The following is a 12559-nucleotide window of genomic DNA, read 5'->3' as shown; positions in this document are numbered from 1 at the left end:
ACGTACATACATAATACATACTGCTTAACACAGTGCCTTGAACATAGTAAACAGTGTTTGTTGTTATCATTTTATTATTGTAATTACCATAGCACCAGTATTTTTTGCATCAATTGTATTAACTCCCACTACGTAAAGTACTTTTTCTCTCTTTTATTTTTATTTTTAATTGTGCCAAAAAAAACACATAACATAAAAAATACCATCTTACCCATTTTTAAGTGCACAGTTGAGTAGTATTAACTATATACACATGATTGTGCAACAGATCTCCAGAAATTTTTCATCTTGCAAAACCAAAAATCTATACTTATTAAACAACTCCCATTTCCCTCTTCCCACAACCCATGGCAACCACTATTCTACTTCCTGTCTTTGTGAATTTGACTATTATAGATACTTCACATAAGTGGAATCATACATTATTTGTCTTTTTTGTGACTGGATATTTGAGTTGCTTCTACCTTTTTGCTATTGTGAATAATGCTTGTATGAATATGAGTATGTGAATATATTTTTGAGATTCTGCTTCTAATTCTTTTGGTTATATACCCAGAAGAAGGATTGCTGGATCATATGGAAATTTTGTTTTAAATTTTTTAAGAACTTCCATATCGTTTTCTGTTGTGGCTACACATGTTATGCTCCACCAACAATGCACAATAATTCCAATTTCTCCACAACCTCACCAACACATTACTTTTTTTCCATAGTAACCATCCTAATGTGTGTGAGATAATAACTCATTATAGTTTTGATTTGCATTTCTCTAATGATTAGTGAGGTTGAGCATAAATCCATGGTTTTTTTGGCCATTTATGTATCATCTTTGGAGAAATGTCTATTCTTTTGCCCATTTTTAAATTGGGTTATTTGTATTTTTGTTGAGTTTTTTTTATATATTGTTAATATAATAAGGGACATTATTAATCCCTTATCAGATGTATAATTTGCAAATATTTTCTCCCATTCTGTATGTTCCTTTTTCATTCTGTTAATTGTGTCCTTTAAAGTACAGAAATTTTTAAGTTTGATGTGGTCCCATTAGTGTCTATTTTTGCTTTTGGTGCCTGTGCATTTGGTGTCATATCCAAAATATCATTGCTAAATCCAATATCATGAAGCTTTCCCCTTATATTTTCTTCTAGAAGTTTTAGGTTTAGGTCTTACATTTAGGTCTTCATCCATTTTGAGTTAATTATTCCATATGGTGTAGGGTAAGGATCCAACTTCATTCTTTTGCATGTGGATGTCCAGTTTTCCCAGCAACATTTATTGAAAAGACTGTCTTTTCCCCATTGAGTGGTCTTGGTACACTTGTCAAAGGTCATTTGTATGATTTATAATATTATTAGAAAATAGAGATTGAAAATTAATGAACTAAGCATTAAATTTTAAAAATTAAAAAAAGAAAAAGATAAAAGTAAAGAAAGAAGAAAATAGAGAGCATACATTAATGAAATGAGAAACAAACATTAGAAAGCATCCATAAACTAAAAGCTGGTTCTATAGGAAAAAAGTAATGAAATAAACCCTGGTAAGATTGTTTGTGGGGGAGAAGCAAAGAAACAAGTAAATAATATTAAGAATGAAAAAGGAGAGAAAACTACATCTGTAGTAGAGATAAAAAATCATTAGTGAACAACTATGAATAACTTTATGCCAGTAAATTTGAAAGCTTACATAAAAATGCATAATTTCTTAGAAAAGTATAAGTCACTAGAATTAGCTCAAGAAGAAATAAGAAACCTAAATAGTATCATAACCATTAAAGAAATTGAGTCAGTAGTTTATAAAGTCTACTTACAAAAAGTAAAGTATCAGGTTTTACCAAACCTTTTAGAGGAAGAGATAATCCTCCTGTTCTTGAGATTAGAAACAGGACTCCTTAACTAATCTTATGAGGCTGGTATAGCCTGGTTATTTATATCCCAGAATATTAAAGTAGTTGAAAAAATATTGAAAAACTGAAAGTTAGGACTTTAAAAATCATAACATTAAGTTTAAATATTTTATTTATATCCAAACGTGAATTTAGTCTAATTCTACTTTTCTGGTTTTAATGGAAGCAAACTCATCAATATTTTTAAAATCTACTTAGGAAAAAAATTAATCATTAAAAGTCCATAAAAACATGTATCTAGTGGTGCATATTTTTCCTTTTGTTTGAGCTTTGATGGTTCAGCATGGCACCATGAAAGCCTAACTCTAGATCTTAAATAACTGGGCCGTCGATTAGGCCAAAATGAACACTTTTCACATATTCAGCTTGTTTTTCATCCCTTCTTTACCCTTCAAATTATTCTACATTATTCAGTTTAAAGATATAAGTAATACTGTTTCTTCTTGCTTTGTAACTATCTTGTATGTAGAACAATGTCATAGAGTCAGTAACTTTTCAGAATATGTTATACAGATAACTTAGTTTGTTATCTTGTGTTCCTATCAACCTAGTAATAATTTACAATAAAAATTTGTCTAAACTAATGTCCATAAATTGATGAATGGATGAACAAAAATGTGGTATATCTATAAAATGGAATGCCAATAAAAAGGAATGAAGTCCTGATATATGTTCTAACATAGACGAACCTAGTAAAACTAATCTAAGTGGAAAAGTCAATTGTAGATCACATATTGTATGATTCCATTTGTCTAGAATAGGCAAATCTAGAAAGACAGAAAATATATTAGTGTTTGCCTAGGTCTGGTGATGGTTAGGGGAGAAATGGGAGTGACTGCTAATGGGCATGGGGTTTCTTTCTAGGGTGATGAAAAATGTTCTAAATAGTTTGTGGTGATGGTAGCAGATTTGAATCATACCCTTTAAATGGGTGAATTATATATAAATTATATATCAAGAAAGCTATTATATATAAAACAAAAATAACTTCTATCCCATTAAGCCCCATTTTGCTCAAAGCACACACAAATTCACATGCAGCATCCATGTGGCTAATTCTCTTTGTTCAGCTCATGATTCACTGCCTCCTGGGAACCTTCCTTGACCCTTAGGCTGGGTTAGGGACTACTCGACAATCTCATACCCCTCTACTTTCTTGTATCATCGCACACTTCACACACATTTGTACCATTGTATGCATGCCTCCATGGGGACAAAGGAATCAGACAAGTACCTACCTTGCAAGAGCTCAAAGACAAGAAAAGTATTGAAGGGCAAGATCAAAGATCAAAATTTGGGGAGCACAGAGAAAAGAGTAGTTAGTTCTAACTGTGGGTTGGGATGGGGTCCTCAGAATATTAATTAATTAAATAAGCCAAACTTAGGACAAATGACAGAGAAATAGTGTTTATTCTTTAGGGTTAAAATGTTCTATATCTTGGTCCCTCTCAGTGCCTTTACTCTGTCTCTCTCATACTGTCCCTCTCACTCTCTGCCTCTGAGAGGAGACCACACTGTGGAGTGTTATCCCTTTTCTAACAAACTTTCCTTTTGACCCTAAAAACAAACAAACAAACAAATGGATGAACAAATAAATAAATAAATAAATAGACAAGTAAATAAATAAATAAAACTTTCTATATCTTAAACTTAAAAAATTTTACTTTTGACTTTGGATAAAGAAAAAAATTTCAATATAGTTCTATTATTTTTTCCAAAACATCTCTGTTTAAAAATAGCCAATGGCACCCATTGCCTATGGAATCAAGTTCAAATCCTAGCTTGACATTCAATGCCCTCCACAATCTGGCTACAATCTACTTTTCTAGTCTTATCTCCCATTATTCTGTCCTTTACCATACCCCTGCTCCTGCTACATAAGACTAGGACTTAATCCCAAAATAAGCCCTGTGCTTCTCTTGCCTGTGTAATGCTATCCCTCTGCCAGTGTCATATCAAGATTTGGCTCAGATTTCTTCTATTACACTATAACTAGTTCTTATATAATTTCCCTGAAGCCAATCTTGCCTATCATTTCTAAACCAATATTATAAAGATAATAATTTTATCCTTTTATTATCAGCTAATGACTAGGGCTTCTAGTTCAAGAAAGTAGACTAAAAATTATGTTATAGATGTGGGAAATGCAGCATTCCTAAATACTTCAACATGGGTCTCTTAAGGATGAAGACAGTTGTCCTTTTGGCATGGTCTAATCAATTTATGAACACTTGTTTACTTCAGAGACAAGAAGATGTTCTAGGTTCACTTTGTACTTTCCTTGCCCCAGCCCCAGAATTAGCCATTTCTTCAAGGACTATTGTTTCCTTTGAGTGGGGAATAATTTTTAGAAACCAAAATCTGGTCTTTGCCCCTGGGATGAGTTAACTGTCTTAATATATATAGTATGAACATATATAGTATGAATATATGATATTATAGGTATTAGTGTAAATAAGTAATATATACACATATAATACACACATATATATATATATAATGATATCTCTAATTCCAACCTAATACCACACCATCGGGTTTTTTCTTTTTTTTCTGGGGTCTTACTCTACATGATGATCAGCTAAGGCCCCTCTAAGGAAGTGATATTTGGAATTAAATCAGAATAATATTTAAGAACCAGCCATGAAAAACTCTAGAAGCAGATCATTACAAGCAGATGGAGCAAGAACAAAGGCCTAAGGCAGAAATAAGTGTTTGAGAAACAGAACAGCCAGAATGGGTGGAGGTGGCTAAAGGGAGGTGGTTTGAAATGAAGTCAATCAGGCAGAAAGGAGTTGCCTCATGTAAAGCTATACCGGAGATGATAAGGAGTTTGGTATTTTTTTTAGTACAATAGACTTCGGAAGTTTTTGAGAAGGGGATTGTGGCAATCTGATTTATGTTTTGAAATATTACTCTGGACATTGTATAGTGAATGAATTGTTCAAGGGCAGGAATAAAAAGCAGAGAGATAGTTATGAGAATCGTAGTAATTTAGGCAAGATAAAAAATAATGAGATTAAAATAGCAACAAATGAATAGATAAGAATAAATTTGAGAGCTATTTTGGAGGTAGAGCTAATTGAACTAACTCTGAATTTTCAAATGGTTATTATGTATCTAATATGCTATGCATTATGCTAAGTCCCGGACATAGAAACATTAACAAGAGACAAGTTAATGTTTTAACTTTTAAGGAGTTCATAACCTAGCAGAGGATAGATATGCAAATAATTTTAATACAGTGTGATGAACACATAATAATAGAGTTAACAATAACAATTGAATTTAGTACTAGTTAAAATGCAGGTACAAAGGAGGAAGAAATTGACTGTGCCCGAATGCAGGTAGTGATTATAAAGCCTTCATAAAGGATAGAGAGAGCCAAAACTCCAACCTCTGTCTCCCCAACTCAACAAGATCACCAAACTCTGAATTTCTCTTCCCTCCTCTTCCAGAGAGTAAGCTTTGCAGATCACCTCAGTAATCTGGGTGAAGTAAGAAAGAAGTGGGCCTCTTGGGCAACAGCTCGCACAACAGGGGGAGGTTGACACTCACTCACATGCTCTCACTTTCCTGTGTAGGTGAAATCACAGACTTTGCTAGGATTTGGAAGGGTAAAGTTTTCTGATATTGGTTTGACCAATGGTTGGTGTGAGGCCTTTAGAAAATATCAGACTGAAGTCCATAAGAGGTTATGACTGAAATACAAGTCAATTAAATCAGAAAAATAAAATAAAACTGGAAATTTAGTTTCAAAATAGCACACACATGGCAGTCACTCTCACCAATGCATCTTAGAAATAATTGAAAATTTATTTTTCTAAAAAAACTGGAGCATTCCAGTAATGGTATAATTACTAATGGTGAATGAACTCTCCTGCAGATAACAATTATATACTAAAGGACAGCCAAAAGGCAGCAGAAACTGGAGGCTTAACATTTGAAAGAAGGAAACTACATTAAGTAAGATATGTGTTTCATAGGCTTTGCCCCTAAGTGTATTCCTGAATCTTTGCAGTACCTGGAAGCTAGAATTGAAAGCGGAAAGCTAAGTCTTATTGATCTGAGTAGTCAAAAAAGGAGTTTGGGACTGCCAGAGTGGTTGGAAATTGAGGAGGAGAGGAAATTCTAGAAAAGAAGGAGCTTTGAAAAGTGAAACCCCAAATCTGCATATAAAAATGCCCTTCATCTCAACAACAACAACAAAAACAATCAATCCAATTAAAAAATGGGCAGAAGACCTGGACAGATACTGCTCCTAAGAAGACACACATATGGCCAACAGGTATATGTAAAGATGCACAACCTCACCAGCTATTAGGGAAATGCAAATCAAAACCACAATGAGATAACACCCCACACCTGTTAAAATGGCTATCATCAATAAGACAAATAGTCATAACAAGTGTTGGAGAAGTTGTGGAGAAAAAAGAAAGCTCATATACTGCTGGTGGGAATGTAAATTGGTATAGCCACTATGGAAAACAGTATGAAGTTTCCTGCAAAAATTAAGAATAGAATTACCGCATGACTCAGCAACTATCTTCTGGCTCTCTACCTCCAAAAATTTGAAAATATTTATCCATAAAGATATATGCACCCTGATGTTCATTGCAACTTTATTCATGGTGGCCAAGACATGGAAACAACCAAAGTGCCCTTTGATAGATGATTAGATAAAGAAGCTGTGGTACATATATACAATAGAATGTTAGCCACAAGAAGAGATGAAATACTGCCATTTGTGACAACATGGATGGACCGCGAGATAATCATGCTAAGTGAAATAAGCCAGACAGAAAAAGTTGAAAATCACATGATATCACTTATATGTGGGATATAAACCTAAAAGCAACAGATGAACAGGACATGAACTATAGACTAGTGGTTACCAGAGAGTAGGGAGTGGGGGGAAGCGGGAGGTAGATGCGGGGGGGAAATTTTTTAAATCATTTCAATTAAATAATAAATTTTTAAAATTTTTAAAATAAATTAATTTAAAAAAGAGAAATACTGCCATTTGCAACAACATAAATGGATCTCGCGATAATCATGCTAAGCGAACTAAGACAGAAAAAGTTGAGAACCGTATGATTTCACTCCTGTGTGGGATATAAAATTGAAAACAACAAACAAGACAAACAAAAACTCATAGACAGACAACAGTTTAGTGGTTACCAGAGGGAAATGCGGGGAGGTAGATAAGCTTAAAGGGGATCAAATATATGGTGATGGAAGGAAATTTAACTTTGGGTGGTGAACACACAATGAAATATACATATGACGTGTTACTGAATTGTACACTTGAAACCTATATAATTGTATTAATCAATGTCATCCCAATAAATTTAATAGAAAAATAAAAAATTAAATAAATTAATGCCCTCCACTCCATGGCTATTTTTAAAATTTTATTTATTAAAATTTTTTTCCAGTTTTATTGCTATATAATTGAAATATAACATTGTATTAGTTTAAGATGTACAATATAATGATTTGATATAATGATATATATATATATATGTATATATATACTGCAAAATGATTGCCACAATAAGTTAATGTCCATCACCTCACAGTTACAGAATTTTTTCTTATGATGAAAACTTTTAAGATATATTCTTAGCAACACAAAAATATACGTTATTGTTCACTAAAGTCACCATGCTGTACATTACACCCCCAGAACTTATTCATCTTATAATTGGAAGTTTTTACCTTTTGACCACCTTCATCCACTTCCCCCACTTTGATCCTTTGCCTCTGGCAACCACTGTCCAATCTGTTTTCTGTTTCTATGAGTTCATTTTTTTTTTTTTTAGATACAAGTGAGATCATACAGTATTTGTCTTTCTCTCTTATTTCACTTAGGCTAATGGCCTCGAAGTCCATTCATGTTGTAGCAAAGGGCAGGATTTCCTTCTTTTTTTAATGGTTAAATAATATTCCATTTATCTATTATACATTTTATTTACCCATTCATCTTTCAATGGACAGTTAGATTGTGTCCATGTATTGGCTATTGTAACTAATGTTCCAGTGACCATGGGGTGTAGATATCTCTTCAAGACAGTGATTTTATTTCCTTCAGATATATACCCAGAAGCAGAGCTGCTGGATTCTATGGTGGATCTATTTTTAAATTTTGGAGGAAACACCATATCGTCTTCCCTAGTGGCTCAGCCATTTTACATTCCAACCAACAGTGCACAACTTTTCGGCTTGCATGGATGTAGACTGCTGTAATTTTGTATGTACTGGTCACTGGGCTTCTCAAAAAGAACTATACACCTATGTTACAGAGTAGCATTTTAATACACAAGTAAATGTGTTAAGTTTTGAATAAATTCAAATTATTATGTCATTACCATATAGCAATTATTTTATATGCATAGATCTCTTTATTTCTTTTTTGTAATGACAAGAATTTGGTTAGTTTGCTTTGGTTATAGTTATAGGAACAAAACTCGTTCTCGTTTATGCGAAAAGAATTTATTTTAAAATTACAAGAGTACCTTACCAAAGCCAAGAACAACAGTTAAAAACAGGCCTCAGGGATGGTGGCCAGTAATAGAAATCAAATCTTACTAGCTTAAGCAAAAAAGAGAGTTCATAATTAGTATACCAGCATGCCTTGCCAAGCCAAGGGCAGGCTTCATGAAGGGCTGGAGCAAGGAAACAGAGCAGTGTTAGAACAACAGGAATCATGTTCTCCTGATCTCTCATCTCTGCTTTTCACTTTGCAAATGCTTTGTTGCTTTCTCACTGCAGATTTGCTGTTGTTTTCTTCCAAATCACCAGGTGGGACATGGCAGCTCATAGCTCCTCGGTTTATGTTTCCTCTATTCCATCCACTAGTCAGACCAAGGCTAAAATGATTCTTATCTCTAATTTCAAATTCCTAGGGAAGTTTTAGAATCTTACTGAAATGAGAGATGATTTCTTTCTCTGAGACAGGCAGTAAAACAGACACTGAAGAACATCAAGAGACAGAGACCGGTTAAATTTTTTTTCCTGTTCCTTAAATATCTTGAGCTGAAATAGCTTACTTAGATTTAGGAGTGGATATAAAGAGATGTCCTCATAACCCATAAACACACTGTGTAGAAATGGCCAAGCGCTTCAAAAGAGAGAGGTGCTCTAATCCTTGTTAATATTTCTCCTGGGACAGAAACGATAGGCTTAGGTAACGCTACTATCTTATTCAAGAGAAGTTTGTTGGTTTTTTTTTTAATTTATTGTAATAAGTATAATTTATCTCTTGGGAAGATATGCACAGGTTTTGTTATGAGTAATTTAAGCACAGAATGTAATATTATACTTTGTTAATTGTTTTTTCAAGAGAAAAAAATAAAAGGGACTAATTACATGGAGAGTATTCAGGAGAAAGGGGGAAAAAAAGGTTAATTTCATGATAGGTGTCAGAAATCCCTGAGAATCATAGTAGAAATCTGGCCAAGGGTCTCTTAGATTCATCTAGCTTGAATAAGGTGACTATGAACATAACTGTTCCCATTTTCATGATAGTGGGGTGAAAAAGACAGAGGGGACAGGGAAAAGAAAATTATTGTCTAGATTCTTTGTAGTATTACAGGCTCCCCTAGAGAAGCAAAATTATATTGCTTACCAAAGTCATGACATAATAAGATTTGAATAGTAGGTGATTTGTATATTTAAAATTCAGAAAAGCTGAGGGAGGTATTCCACCCAGCCCTACCCACATTGAAATAAAACTGAAAATGTCAAAAGTATAAGGAAATGCTGTGAATGTTTTATTCAAAAATATATTTGTGCTGAAGAGTTCTTAAAGTATTTCTCCTGTATGTTGAAATACATTTGTATTATTTATTATGTCCTTTGATGAGATTCAAAAAGTTAAACTTAATTACTGTTCATGGTATCATTCTAGTTCTTCCTGTAATTTTGTTTCTAGAAATAAGATTCAGCAAGGGAAGTAGGACCACTCTATGGCAAAGGACAAAAAAAGCAATATTAGCATGGACCTGTTAAAAGACTCAGAAGCTGGTAGTTCAATTTTAACTTTACATGATTTCAGTGTATACAAATTTCCGAAAGAAAAAAGTCATTCAGTATTATGTTGAAGGTTTTGTATTTCAACCTCTGTATTTCTTTGTGAAAACATTTCCTTAATGCTGTCATCTTTTTGATCGTCATAAAGTGTCATATTCAGTACATTTTCAGTACATTCTTCTAATGGAATGGTTGACAGGTATGAAAATACTTTTTCAATTAGAGGTTCCCTGAGAAAAGGCATTGGAGAGCTCTTTTTTGCTAGAGAATCATCAGAAAACCAGTCATCAGCTGCTTCTACACTTTGGCTATAACAAGAATCAGATGGTAATGTAGACAAGCTTAAAGTAACACTGCTGTGATCTGTTGCTGAGCTAATCTCTGAAGGGTCACAAATGACTTTTTTTGTTGCAAGGCAGAATTCATTTTTAGAGTGATCTTCAATTGCTGTAAAAGAAAATTAGATTTACTATGAATATTACATATTCATGAGCCAAATCTTAATTATAAGAACAATGTTTCTTTTTAAAATTTAGACTTTTTAAGGTCATAATGAACAGTATGATTATGTAGTGAAAATTCTAGGTTGCTATCATCATCTGTACAATGTTAAATGGGTAATTGGGAATTATCAATATTTTTACAATAATCAAGAGTAGAAGTCTATTCTAAATAAAATCAATTTATTTTAACAGAAGAATCTAAACAGGCTAGAAATTTCAATTCTGAAATGTTCCTTAAAATCAGAAAAGACAGTTTCTTAACTACTTATAGCTAAATATTGCCTTATTTTAAAAATAAATTAAAAAAAAATACATGCCTCCTTGAGTAGGCAGATTACAAAATGTTTGGTCCCTAGTGGGAACGGCCTATGGACTGGCTTTACATTAATAAAAGTCACGACTAACATTTCTATAGTGCCTTACAATTTGCAAAGCAGTTTGACAGACTTCCATATATTGTTTAGCTTTTCAGTAATTCTTAATAAGGAAATCACCAGCATTTCCTTATTATTTGCACCACTTTACATAAGAGAGGACTGAAAATTAGAGAAACAACCCCACAGATCAGATACAAAATGGACTTGTAACTGGATTTTTGTTACTCTAAGTCTCATGCTTCTCCCATTATATTACTTATGCTGATAGTATTAAAACATGTTAAGTTTTAGAAAAGATCACATTTATACAATATCCTAACATGTCTTTTATAATATTTTACATTTTAACTTTTGATGTTAATATGTAACAATTTAAGCTAGTTTAAATACCTTATTATATTTTATATTTAGGATTTCTAAAATTATATAGGAGGATAATGTTTTGAGGTACTAAGACATATTATGCACTATCTAAAGATTTACAAATCACTCAGGTCTCTTGATCCTCCAGCGTTACTATATAGTATTGACTAAATACCATAAATATGAGACAAAAATTAAAATTTTAGGTATAAATAAGAGACAAAAATTAAAATTTTACTATTTAAGATAAGATATTGCAAATTTTGGTTTTCTAAAAATATATGTGCCCACTCACATACTGATAAATTAATATTTCCCTTGAATTTTCATGGTTTTAAAAAATACTTAATTTTTTAAGATGTGGATTGTAAGTTGATTGCAAGTTCTTCTAACAAATTGTTAAGAAAAATTACCTTTTGTATGTGCTCTTTCCTTTTTTCTTTGCTCCTCCTATATAAAAAAGTTATTTGTATTTAAAAACAGTAGTTTTTATATAATTTCTTTAACATATATAATTACATATGTATTATAACATATATAAATATACTTAACATATATGAGTAATACATTTTAACATAATAAATTTTTGATAGAATAATGTTTTTTCCCCACAATATGAATTTATTTCCCCAAAATATACTGACAGGAGAGTGTTGAGGTAACATCTGAAAATAAAGTGGGCTGGTTCAAGAAGGCATCTCCAAGATAGGAAATGAAAGGTTAAAAAAGTTAAACAAGACTACTTCTCTCCATCCTCACTTAGAATCGCTTGGTTAGAACTAGAGAAGGCTAACAAAGTAATCAAAATTTCTAGATTTGTTCATTTCATTAAAAAACAACAACAAAAAGTGAATTCTGGCTGAAAGATTTTTATAAAAATGCAACTATTCTTTTGAAACAAATAAAAAAAAAACATTTGTTGTAACAATCCATTCCAGATGTGTTACGGGAAATGTAATGGCGTAGTAGTTCTCAAACTTCAGGCATCAGAATCACCTGGCATGCTTGTTAAAATGATGATTCTTGGGCATAATATCACACCCTATTGAAACATATTCTCTGGGAGTGGGGTGTGAAAGTATGCATTACAACATACACTGACGGCAATGGTTCTGACTCAGGTTTTCCTTTGACCACTAGAAAAACAATGAGTTAGTGCATAATGTGTTTGGGATGAAGTGGGTAAAGATGATGAGATTGGAGAGAGAACATTTTCTCTTATGTTCTCGGAGAACAGTGTTAGTACTTTGTGCTGATCTGCATGGTCCTGTCTCCCGTAAAAGGCTTGCTTACGGTATACATGTATATTGGATTCATGTAAGCACTTTTTTCACAACCAGTTTTACTTCTTTGTCACTTTCACCTTTTGTTAATATAAG

General features: G+C 32.7%; 1 protein-coding gene across 2 annotated transcripts in view; it reads right to left on the bottom strand.

Annotated features, from left to right (window-relative positions):
- Positions 1 to 9445: 9445 nt before the first annotated feature.
- Positions 9446 to 12559, bottom strand: part of CUNH1orf185 (chromosome unknown C1orf185 homolog) — a 115973-nt gene continuing 112859 nt past the window's right edge. For both annotated transcript variants that reach the window (XM_039885783.1, XM_039885792.1), the window contains exons 5-6: positions 11594 to 11630; positions 9446 to 10384 (exon numbers count right to left, since the gene is read on the bottom strand). In XM_039885783.1, coding sequence (XP_039741717.1) covers positions 9990 to 10384; positions 11594 to 11630 — 432 coding nt within the window. In that variant the 3' untranslated portion in view covers positions 9446 to 9989. The remainder of the gene's footprint in view (positions 10385 to 11593; positions 11631 to 12559) is intronic.

Source organism: Pteropus medius, unplaced genomic scaffold (genome assembly GCF_902729225.1).
Source record: "Pteropus medius unplaced genomic scaffold, Ma_sr-lr_union100, whole genome shotgun sequence".
In the NCBI taxonomy this organism is placed as follows: Eukaryota; Metazoa; Chordata; class Mammalia; order Chiroptera; family Pteropodidae; genus Pteropus; species Pteropus medius.
Note: the sequence above shows the minus strand (reverse complement) of the source record. Positions and strands in the feature narration are given on the sequence as shown.